This window comes from Etheostoma cragini, chromosome 9, assembly GCF_013103735.1.
Source record: "Etheostoma cragini isolate CJK2018 chromosome 9, CSU_Ecrag_1.0, whole genome shotgun sequence".
NCBI lineage: Eukaryota > Metazoa > Chordata > Actinopteri > Perciformes > Percidae > Etheostoma > Etheostoma cragini.
The window spans coordinates 29,596,161-29,608,929 of NC_048415.1; the positions used below are offsets into that span (position 1 = coordinate 29,596,161).

The 12,769-nt window shown below is 39.6% G+C and overlaps 1 protein-coding gene across 5 annotated transcripts in view; it reads left to right on the forward strand.

Annotated features, from left to right (window-relative positions):
* The window catches only part of mcf2l2 (MCF.2 cell line derived transforming sequence-like 2), a 216,638-nt gene that overhangs the window by 142,880 nt on the left and 60,989 nt on the right, over positions 1–12,769 (forward strand). For all 5 annotated transcript variants that reach the window (XM_034881481.1, XM_034881485.1, XM_034881482.1 and 2 more), the window contains exons 19-21: positions 3,086–3,178; positions 3,339–3,431; positions 8,720–8,842. In XM_034881481.1, coding sequence (XP_034737372.1) covers positions 3,086–3,178; positions 3,339–3,431; positions 8,720–8,842 — 309 coding nt within the window. The remainder of the gene's footprint in view (positions 1–3,085; positions 3,179–3,338; positions 3,432–8,719; positions 8,843–12,769) is intronic.

The following is a 12,769-nucleotide window of genomic DNA, read 5'->3' on the forward strand; positions in this document are numbered from 1 at the left end:
TGCTCCCTCACAGTGAATGGTGTGGTCGCCCTCAGGTCATCTGATGTTGCATCACAGCCTCTATAGTTTGTAATGTATTGTATGCCCTGCCACACCTCCTGTGTATTGTTGCTGGACAGTTGGGACTCTTAGCTCCTCCTGTGGTCGGACTTGGCTCTTTTAATTCCACTTTTCACGTCGGGGGCTCTGAGGTGTGTATGTACATGGCTGGTCATCCAGGTCTTCTGGTTAGGGAAGACCCAAATGATTTTGTCTACAGTCACATTTCCAATCTGGCTAAAGCACTCCTGTTGCTTGGAGAGTGCAGGGGAACAGTGTGTATCTGTAACTGTCTCGTTAAAACAACAGTTATCATGTACTTACATACAGAGCCCTCATCCCCTGCTCTTAGTACATGTACACAAACACGTTAGTGTCTCCAGCACTTTAATTGATGTCGGTGGTTGCGATCATTTCTCCAGCCCTTATACACGCCGTCTAGCGAGCCAGTCTACCCACTACCCCCTGCCCAAGCCTATTGCTAAGTGTAATGGCTGGACAAAAAAAAGGTGACAAACCCCTTCTAGATGAGCCGCGGCCGAGTCGCACCACATTAATCCACATTTATTTATCTTTATCTTCTAACGTTACCCGATTGATCCTGCATAATGTTACACTTTTATTGAATGGCCATTCAATCCTTATATCTATGAGTCTGTTTTGGATCAGGTGTCAAAGTTCTATGCTTTGTATGACCAACCATTCACACTGAAATCTTTTGATCTAACAAAAAAGAATTGCCAATTATCATACTCCAGGCGGCAGTTACAGTATGTTTCCTTTAACATGTATTTGTCACAGAAAATCAGTTATTTGTATTTTGTAGGAACTAGTTTGTAAATACCGTTTGTCTGGTCTGGATCAAGGAAAATTCGTTACCAGGATAATCGCCAATATCTGGCGCTGCAGGATGTTCCAGCAGTGTGTGTTGCCTCTTTCTAACTCTGTTCTTTTCAGGAAACAACAACAAACTTCGAGCTAGCAAGCTAAACACTGAAAGCTACACAGTTCAAAATAAAAATGTTCAAAATAAAATGTGGGTCTTGCAACAAGGCAGGTGTAATGGGTAGAGAAGGTTAATTAAAAAAAAAAAGTTAAACCCTCCTATTTTTTTATTATTTCGTTACATGTAGGATATTCATGGCCATATATTTTACTTCATGCCAGTAGATAGCGCTATTGACTCGTTTCACCGTAGTGGCTTGCCGTGGAGACGGTAGCTCAAGCGCTCAGAAATAAACAGCCAGCGCTTGAGAAAGACACAACTTTTGTATCTCTACTTCTTTTCAATCCACAGGTATATTTTTAAACCTTTACTGTAATTTCTGTTAGGTGCCAAACGAGTAAATCACTAGTATGGTTTTCTCAGTGACATATGTTGTCATGTTCTGTGTAGAAGTTTATTATGTACATGTTGTTATATGGGTTGTATTTACTAGCTGTTTTAGCTAGCGAGCTAGGTGAAGTTAGCCTTTCAACGTTCGTGAAGGCTAAGCCGCCGGCACTTGATATGCGCGTGCCGGTAAACTCACACGCAAACAGCTGACCGTTGCGTTGGGGATTGATTATTACATAGTCATGTGAACAGCTTCAATCTGAGCTATAGTGTAATTTGGGGATGTACTGTATATTTGATATTTCACAATGTGTTAATCTGATACATACTAACGTGTTACATATCTGTTTGTTATATATTAATAGTATAATAATATTAGTATTATATTTATAGACCATTTATATATTATATATTTATATAATTATAGTGTATTTTATAATTGTGTGTGTTGTCAATCGTACAGTGTCCAAGTGTCTGTTTGGCCTATCTGTTGGCATGGTCATCAAATTTTTTTTGGCCCACAGAAATAAACAGCCAGCGCTTGAGAAAGACACAACTTTTGTATCTCCACTTCTTTTCAATCCACAGTGCTACCCAGCCTGTGGCTTTGTACCTGCCCAGATTCCCCTAGGTCTGAGGCCGGTAACACAGGCTTGCTTGGTACTTTTGTGGAATGACTGTAAATATTTAGCAATAAAATGATCACTGCATTTACTATCTAACTGGGTTTGGGACCAATTAGCAGGGATTTTCTATAGACACATGGCGATACACTGGTAAGAATAAATGAAATTTGACCATATGTCCAGCGGATTTATATAGCTCACATTACTGTATTGAGCGAACAGTTAACCAAAAAAATGCACAAAAACAAAAACTCTGCCGGGTACCTACAGAAGTATGTTGATACTACAAAGGACTGATTGAGGTTATATCAAACGGTGTCAAAATTTGGATCAACAAGCTCTTTTTATTTTTCCTGCATGTTGACAGAGAACCGGACTTAGCTGACACACGGGCAGAGCTGCGAACAGAGCAAAACTCAGCAGTTTGTTTGGGTCACAATGAGTCATGGCAATGCAGATAAAGCAGGTGCTAGTGTAGTTACACTTTTAAAAACTAAGTTTTTTGTGCATTATTTTCTGTTTTTTTTGGTTCAGTCTTGTCTCCTACTTTCCTCCCTGGTCTTGTGTTGATTGTTCCTGCCTTGTGTTTCCCTGCCTTGAATGTTCTGTTTCCTGGTTTATTTTGATAGTCTGGTTTTCTGTGCTGTCTTGTCTTTAATTTTACTTCCTGTGTTTTCCCGCTCCTGTGATTACCTGATGAGTTAAACCTGTTTCCCAACCGTTGTGTAACCTGCCTCTTGTCTCATTACCCACCCATTGTAGTTAGTGTCTGTGCTTCCCTTGTCTCTTGTCAAATCCTTTGTTTGTTTGCATGTTCCAGTTTGTTTGTTTGTTTGTTGGTTGGTTGGTTGGTTCCGGCCACTGTGGGTTAGAGGAGATAGGTGCGAGATTATCATTTGTCTATTGATAGTGGGCTCCTTTAATACTTATTTCTTTAGTTACAGAATGAGGAAGTGAGGTCAACCAGCCAGTAATGTTCAGAATCAATGGACTTCATATTCCAGCAACAGCTGAAATTGACCAGAAACTGACAAGAGATTATTTAAGGCACTCTCTTTACTCAGACATGTCTTTGTTTTTTCAGAAAGAAGAGCTTCAGGTGTATGAGAAGTACTGTCAGAATAAACCCCGCTCTGAAGTCCTCTGGAGACAGTGTGGAGAAAGCCTCTTTTTTCAGGTAACACACACACACACACAAACACACACACACACACACACACACACACACACACACTTCTGTTGCTAAACTTAAGTCTTTTGAGGAGGGGGGCAAGCATTTCCCTTTTAGCCTCTCCTGATGGTGGGCCTCTGCTGATGGAAAATGTTGTCTGTGACAGGAATGCCAGAAGAAACTGGACCACAAATTGTCTCTGGATGCCTACCTGCTAAAGCCTGTCCAGAGGATCACCAAATACCAACTCATGCTCAGGGTAACTACTGGGTAAAAACATACAGGACACTGAAGCTGAGCAGAATACTTTACATAATAAAACACATTTCAACTTTCACTGTCAACGCTTGTGTGGTGATAGAGATGACACTCGCTAGGCTAAGGTTGTGGCATGAGGATTATGATCTTACTGTGCTCAATGGAAACAGCATTGCAAGGTGGAGGGTTGGGGGTGTGACTTTGACCAACTGCCACTTCGCTCATTTGAAAGCCATGATGTCTCTCTCTTTCTCATGGGTGGGCAAAATTCTATAAGCGGGCAAAGCAGAGGAAAGAGAGGTAACCTTGCTCCTCATGACCTAATAAGGGGCAAAATTGCAGATTGGCCATTCATAGCCTTCAATTTCTCAAAGGTTAAGCAGGATACCCAGGGCTCAGTTTACACCTATCACCATTTCTAACCACTGGGGGCTCATAGGCAGGCGGGGGGAATGTATATTAATGATAAAAAAACGTGAAATTTTCATGCCATGGGACCTTTAACTCTGGCTTCAAACACTCGCTAAACTTTCTGCAGTGTTACAAATGTGCCACAAAATCAACCAATCAGAGTAGTTAAATTGTGATTGGCTGTTCATTTCCAATTAGATCACTAGAACTACAATCACAGCTGATTTCCCAACCAGGAGTACTTATGCTGTTGCCAGGTGGTACTCGGATTGATTGTGGACCAGCTCAACTAGTCAAAATAACAGTAAAGCTGAAACACATAAACAAAGATGTTTAAACTAAAAAACTACAGCTAAAAGTAGTGAATGATAGAAAAAAAGCCCCATTGATGGTGAATGTAAACTCCCATGCTGTATGCTATAAACCACTGCACTGAAACATAGACATATCAATGCATAAAAAATGAAATTTTCTGTGCCAGCCACTCCATAATAAAAGCATGGTTGAGCTAATCTTCCGAGGTAGCCACACTTACTGTACCTGTTGCTTCACTCCCTCCAGCAGCATTGGTCTCCATCTCTGGAGACCATCATCTGTTGCTTCTGGTAATCCACATTCAGATCCACAGCAGGCTTGTTGTTCTGTGTTGGTTAGTTTCATAGATTTGTTATCCATGTCTATCTCTTCATGTTCCTCTTGCTTGTCTTGTTCTTCCTCTTCATCATATTCCACACTCTCTTTCTCCCTGGTGTGCTGGCTCAGATTTGTCGCAAACACTAGTGCTAGCTGAAGCTGCACCAACTGTGCTCTTTCGTTCTTTTCTCTTTTTCTCCGCCCCACCCCTTGTGTCGCTTAATGTCTTGATTAATTTGTCCTTGAAATTCCCAAAAGGCATTGTTTCATCTAAACTTTTGAAAACAAATAAATTAAAGAAGTGCATTGCATTTGTTTTATTTATGAATAAGTAATTATGCTACAAAACAATGCATACTGGTAAAGGTTTGTGACTATAGACTGTAGGGAGTAACCATGACTGTGATATCGAGATATTCATCCATCTATCTTTGTCCGCTTAACCAGTGTCAGGTTGCGGGGGGAGCAGCTCCAGCAGGGGACCCCAAACTTCCCTTTCCCGAGCCACATTAACCAGCACTAACTGGGGGATCGCAACGCGTTCCCAGGCCAGGTTGGAGACAAAATCCCTCCAACTAGTCCCCGGTCTTCCCTAAGGGCCTCCTCCCACGTGGCCTGGAATCGAAGGCTTTGCCTTCTGGCTCAGCTCTCTTTTCGTCACAACAGTGCGATAAATTGAATCTAATCCTGCACCCGCTGTGCCGATTCTCTGATACATCTTCTGCTCCATTGTCCCCTCAGTTGCTAAAAGGTATTTAAACTCCTTCACTTGGTGTTAGGAATCATTCCCTAGCTGGAGAAGGCACTCAATTGGTTTCCTGCTAAGAACCATGGCCTCAGATTTAGAGGTGCTGATCCTCATCCCAGCCGCTTCACACTCTGCTGTGAACCGATCCAACTTCCACCAGGGAAACTGACAACAATCCCCCATCATTTTCCAGCTCTGCCCCTATCATAAAGGGCGTATTAGCTGGATTTAGGAGTTTCTCAAAGTGTTCCTTCCACCGCCCTATTACCTCCTCAACAGTGTCCCATCCTTTCTTTACACTGCTTGTACGGTTCCCCGCTTCCCCCTCCTGAGGTGGCGAACGGTTTTCCAGAAGCATCTTGGTGCCGACTGAAAGTCCTTCTCCATGCCTTCTCCGAACTTCTCCCCTACCCGCTGCTTTGCCCCTTTACGGCAGAGGCTGCAGCCCTTCAGGGCCTTTGGTACCCTGCAACTGGAGTCTTCTGGGATAACATATCCTGGAAAGACTCCTTCAGTCGGATGGCTTCCTTGACCACTGGTGTCCACCACGATGTTCATGGGTTACTGGGTCTGTCCAGAGTCTTACCCCCACCCCTAACCCAACTCATCACCAGATGGTGATCAGTTGACAGCTTCGCCCCTCTCTTCACCTGCGTGTCCAAAACATACGGCCTCAGATCAGATGAAACCATTCTGAAATCGATCATTGACCTTCGGCCAAGGGTGTTCTGGTACCACGTACACTTATGAGCATTCCTATACATGGTGTTTATTATAGACGACCCATGACTAGCACAGAAGTCCAACAACAAACAACCACTCTGGTTTAGATTAGGGAGGCTGTTCCTCCCAATCACACCTTTCCATGTATCGCCATCAATGACCAACTGCGCATTGAAGTCCCCGAGGTTGGCTACTTTGAAGGAACTAGAATATAAGACATGTTTTCAGTTATTTACGACTTTTGTGTTAAAAACATAATTCCATATGTGTTCATTCATAGCTTTAATGCCTTCAGTAATAATCTACAATGTAAATAGTAATGAAAATAAAGAAAACGCATTGAATAAAAAGGTGGTTCCAAACTTTTGTCCTGTACTGTGTACATATATACATTTATAAATATATAAATAATGTCACATTGTCATGTTTGTGATTAGCGGGATAAAATGGTCTTAGAATGACAATATCATTCATTGCAATTAATTTTGGGACAATATATCGCACAACAAAAAGGAACTAGAACTACAAGGACTTATGACGGGGTCCAAGCCACCGGCGCCAGTCGCCCCCGGCGACCTGGGGAACGTGCGAAAGCGAGACCCAAAGCCTAATGGTGGGGAGGCAAATGTCGGAAAATATCAAGAGGTGTGCGCCGCAAGGTCCGCAGAACATTCCCATTGCAAATGACAAATTTGCCAAATTTGGTACACAACCACAGAGCAGCATGCCAAATGAGCATCAAAGGTTTTGTGTCGATAGAAATGACTATTGCAGAGAAATTGCACTCTCAAATGTCTCATTTGCATGCATTAAGTTGTTAGCTGAAACACAAACGTTTTTTTGATTATAGCACCCCCTAAGGGCCAATCTTTGCCAAATTCGGTACACAGAATCGATATGAGATGTGGAAAATTAATCTTTCAGCAAGATTCATGCTAATAGCATTTAATTTGGCTGATAGATGTTAAAGTTTGTGTTTGGTAGCGGCTGTGGCTCAGTGGTAGAGCGGTTGCCTGCCAATCAGAAGGTTGGTGGTTCAATCCCTGCCCCTGCAGTCATTGTCAAAGTGTCCTTGGGCAAGACACTGAACCCCAAGTTGCCCCTGGTGCTGCGCATCGGAGTGTGAATGTGTGTGAATGTTTATCTGATGAGCAGGTGGCACCTTGTACGGCAGCCCCGGCCACAGTGTGTGAATGGTGAATGTTTCCTGTAGATGTAAAAGCGCTTTGAGCAGTTGTTAAGACTGGAAAAGCGCTATATAAATACAGCACATTTACATTTACATAGAAAAATTTGCTTGGTCGTCCAATAGGCATACTTTAACTTTTGAAATTTTTTTGATAAATGTTGATCAGGTATAGCTGGAGATGCTAGGTACAAGGTTTTGTGCATATCAGTCGCACAACCTAGAAGGAGTTGGAAAAAGTTGGTTTTACACATTGTGAGGTATTGTGAATAGAGTTCTAAATGGAATTTGGCGTGGCCTATATTACGTAGTTCAGCTTAATTCAAGGAACAAGTGGATTTAAGGTTTTCTAATTTGCAATGAGTAATGTGGGAGTTATAGCCAAAATAAGGTCCATGACCCTTTTTTAATTAACCCTGTAAATTTAAAGTTATTCACTTTAGTATAAGTGGTGAATCCAAACGTGGGCCCAATAGGCCATGCCAACTGTGACCAATTAGTACACAACTGTAGATGTGGCCTCAGGCCCTTGATGGTACACTCAAAATGTTGTAAAATTGAAATTAGCCATTCATGAGAAATACACTTTTTTATTTGTAGTCCCTCTTGGTGGCCAATTTTCAAAAAAATGCGTGGGGAACCTCCAGAGGGTCATGGCAAACAAGAATCTAAAGTTTCACATTGATAGCACTAATTTTGGTTGAGATATGTCAAAGTTGATGTTTTTATAGTTACCTACAGAAATCAGTTTTGTGTAATTTGTACAATAATAATAATAATAATAATAATAATAATAATAATAATGTATTCTTTATTAGTCACACAAAACTGAACTGGTCTTACCAAATTGTCAGCTCTGGTGTTGTTAAAAGCACTCAGTGAGGGACTGTGGTTGAAAGCACTCATTTATAGATTGTGGACACAGAGCTAAGAACATAAGAATATTTGAAAGTGCTCTCCATTTTATTTGCATAAGCAACCACAGTTTTATTTTAACTTTCAGTAACTGTGGCCATTTTTGTATACATTTTTTTCATGTAGCTTCTTTCTTTATATTCTTGTTCGCTTAAAGTATAGGGAGATTGCTGACATGTTATTTCCCTTCTACACTGTTCACTACGACACAAGGTCCTTCCCCGTGTGTGTGTGCAGGTTAGCGCATGCACGGTGTGTGTATCTGTTTGTGTGTTGATGGTGAACACATGAGTCTTAGCTAGCTGTTCACCGATTAAGGTTTGAACTATGTAAACAGCATTTATTACAAGTAACAATTATGTTGTGCTATTAGCTACCACTAATGTTTGCTAATAATAGCAAATTTGCAAATACATGTATAGACATTTATTGAGCACAGAACAGATTTTTTTTTTGCTCAAACTAAATAACTTTTTGCCTGTGTTCCTCAAAATGTAATGTATGAGCTTGCAAAATATATTTCTCTGTGCTCAAAATATACAATTGTGTCACTCAGGAATGAGGCAAAAATGTTTTTACCATAGTGGACAATTTAAAAAAAAAAAAAGACTTCTTCCTTGTATCCTGCCTTATTCCATCTTTTTTAACCCCCTTCTTCCTTCATATCCTCCAGGAGATGTTAAAATGCAGTAAGGGGGAGGGTACGGCTGAGTTGGAAGAGGCTTTAACCACTATGCTGGACATCATCAAGTCTGTCAATGACTCCATGCACCAGATAGCCATTACAGGCTTTGAGGTCAGTATGTAGAATTCCTTCATCATCGCCATTAACATCATGTACAAAATTAATACGTTGAGAAAACTGTCCTGCCAACAGATAATTTTTGTTAAGATAACTAGAAACTTTTCAAACTGAAATTACTGTTTAGATACGAGCTGTTGGACTTGATTTCCAGTTGTCTTTCAGTTTCACCTGCATAAACCACTGCCCAATGTGCTGTTATAAAAACACAACGTCCATTTCCTTAAATGACTAAAAACAAGTATTTTTGGAAAGTAATCCCTATAGAGTTATTGCTAATAAGTATGCTACTTCTTGATTTATTACCTCAATGAAGAATTTCTTAACATGTTTAGTTCTGTTAAATATTTGTACAGACTCTCGTGTTGGCCCTGACATCTTGTAAAGTTGTATCTTTCTATTGTTTCATTTTTCTTGGGGTCACAAAATTCATCCAGTGCCGCCAATACTTAAACACATTTTAAGCATTACTCCAAACTCCTAACATTGCAAATCATTTTTTTCCTTTTTATCCGATTATATAACACAGCCGTTTCACTTTAAATCCATAATCTTTGTCTGACATAGTAAATCCATGTACAAGCAGAATTCCTCCTTCCATCTTTTCCAAGTGTGTGATAAGTTACTAATTCATTGAAGTCATCAAAATCAGTTTTGCCCGGAGTGTTAAGTGTCTTCTCCATGTTTACTCGCCCCTAGCGCAGACCGTTCTGTCTTCCTTACATTTTAGCTTTAGCTCAGTCTCGCGTGCTATCTAGTTAGCCTTTTACTTAACTGTCATTGTCCTCCTTCAGTAAGCCTTTGTTGATGCTCATAATAAGGACAAACACTGTTGTGATACTCCATGCAGTCACGCACATGTACGAGTACTTATCCCAGGTGTTTAACACTCATAACTCTCCCGGTCCCTCACTGAATAATGTTCCCTAGAAAACTTACATTGCAACACTAGCCAGATAGCTGTATTGTTGCTAATTAGGGCGAACCTTTTTGTTGGGTAATTTTCCAATTTACCTTATTGTACAGTAATGGTTTAGTTACACGGTAAGCTGAAGGCCCACTTCTACCTAAAGTTGTGTAAAAATATGGGGATTACAGTGTGTTGCGAAGGTACCAATCATAGCTTTAACCGTTAATTATAAATCCACCTCATCCCTTGTTGTTATTACCAAAAGAAAATGCCAGTTCTAATGCTACAAATGTGAGATAAAACAGGTTCAACAGCTGATAAGCAACCAATATATGAATGCCTCACATTATTTAAGGCAAAGGAATTTGTTATGGTGGTAAAATATGTATGTCTTTACTTTCCTTATTATCATAGGGCACCCAGGCTACAGCTTGTGTCATTGTTGGGACTGAAATCTCACACCATGAATTCCGCAACGTCAGCTATACAGATTAGGGGATACGAAGACCAAGAAAGAGAGTTCATGTTTTGAGTTGGAGAAGGAAGGTTATTGTTACAATGTTGTCATTACATTTTTAATAAATCAGTAAAATTCTCCACTTTTTAGTGCTGATCCCAAAAAAATGTATGTTCCAATGTTTTTTGTCTAACGTTGTATTTGCGGATTCAAACGATAAAGATAGCAACAATAATAAAATAGAGTTTCATGTCTCATTTAATTATTTATTTAATTTTTCATGCATTTTAACAATGTAGTTATTGTTTTGCACATAGAAAAATATACAGCCACAGGGATAGTAATGTTATGAACATCCCTGCTCCCCCCACCCTCAATAGCATGAACATTTAAGGAAAAAAATTAAGATGAAAATTAATAAAACAAAATCAGTGGTGATCCTGTTTATTTTCTAAGAGACATGTCCGCTTCCACAAATTTAATCATTACTTTCCGTCTGGTCACTTTCCAGTAACAGCATAGAAGAGTCCATCTCCGTGAACTTATTTAGTTTCCCTTTGGGAACTTAAGTTAATTTCTCTAGTGCCAAGCATGATGTCATTTCTCGCAACCACATTCCAGGTGTAGGGCCGTCCATACTTTTCCACCTCAATGCAGTCACTCTACTAGCCTAAAGCAAGGATAGATCGATCATACACGGATTTGTATATAAAATTTGTTTACAAAAAAAGGATTGTGAAAGTGGGAGAGGAATAGATTTTAAATTAATGAGGAATATGGACAAAACAGTTATGCGGCCCAACATGGAGATGGACATAGTCATCTGTCTATTCAATGATTTAGTAACAGACTGAACTAAAGGATTATAATTAGATGCAACAATATTTTCTATTTCTGGAACAGTATTGATCCCCAAGTATGGAAACCCCCTTTGAGAAGATGAGAAAAGTGTGGTAATCTGTGGGTTTTGTCTCTCATTCTTATTCAAAAGCAGAATGGTGGATTTGGAGTTATTAACCTTACGTCCAGAGGATTTCCCCAAAAGCTTCTATTACAGTAACTAGTGTTGGTATAGATGATGCCAGATCATTCATTTATTTCAGCAGGTATTTATTATTTATCATTTATAGTGCCTTTCAGCACAATAACCTCGGTTTTGTCTCAGTTTAAACTTGGATAATTGTTATCTAACGTCGTATGTACTGTACACTCAAATATGCTGTGCATTGTGTGTATTTAATATAGGACTATATAGGGAAATTAACGGAGAATTCAAACACCACTACAAAATGGCAGCAGCTAGAATGCTTAAGAGAGAGTCTGCACTAATTAGCAGGATAAAAAAGATAATGTGTTTTTTGAATATCCTATTCTAATGGACCCCAAAAGTACAAATATTATGTTAAAAAAAGTATAATAGGGCCTCTCCCCATCACTGTGTTTTCACTTCCATCAATGTTAATTGGAACACTTTGGTTGCCTTTGAAGGTCTTATTCACTGTTCAGCCAAGTAAGCTAGCTAGCTATTGCTAGCGTTAGCTTGTAACTTAGGAGAAAGTCTGCAGATTTTTAACCAGCTCTGTGTATTGCCGTACATGCTGATGTACCAGTATGTGAATTTCCCATTTAACCGTCAGTAATACTCGACTGGATGACAATAACTCTGCTGTCCTCGGCATTCTCCACTCGCAGGGCGATATTAGGGAGGAAATAGCATTTGATAATTGTTAAAAAAAAAAAAAGATCGTTGGTCGGTTTTCTGCCGCTTTTCTCTTCCTGCTCAAATGCTGGGAATTCTGGGGTGCAAAGGTTACATCCGTTATGTCCCTCAAATTAAGTAAAAGGAGGCCGCTTTTGAAGGAGCCTGAAAAATATGTAATGGGACAGCTGTGTTCGAAACCGCTCCCTCATTCACTTACTCACTATTCCCTATAAATAGTGAACTATATAGGGAATCACACTGAAAACACATCGTTGTAACTTGTTGATTGGGTGACACTGTTTTGTGGAATAAGATTGGAGAACAAAAAGGCGCTACTCTTTTCCGTGTCTTATTTTTTTGCTAAGTGAAAACTCAACAAAAAAACATTTACCAATACTAAATATCAAAGATAAGCAGAGGTGGGTAGAGTTGCCAAAAATTGTACTCAAGTAAAAGTACTGTTACTTCAGAATAATTTGACTCAAGTAAAAGTAAAAGTAGTCATCCAAATAATTACTTGAGTAAGAGTAAAAAAGTACTTGATGAAAAAACTACTCAAGTAGTGAGTAACTGTTGAGTAACAGCTGATTTATTTCTTACACAAGCATCAATCAAACACAGAAATGCAAAATAATCATCTTTAGGCAAATTATAGTTCATCCAATCAATAAAATAAATTAAAATTAATTTATTAATTAAAAATTAGCTTACTTGAGAGACTGTTCACATCAAATTTGGATGGATACTGCATGTGTAAAACATACTACATACTACGTATGTAACCTAAAAGACAAACATCCACCTCTCCACAGCAAAAACTACAACCACCGCTACGTCTCCTCAGCTTAGATG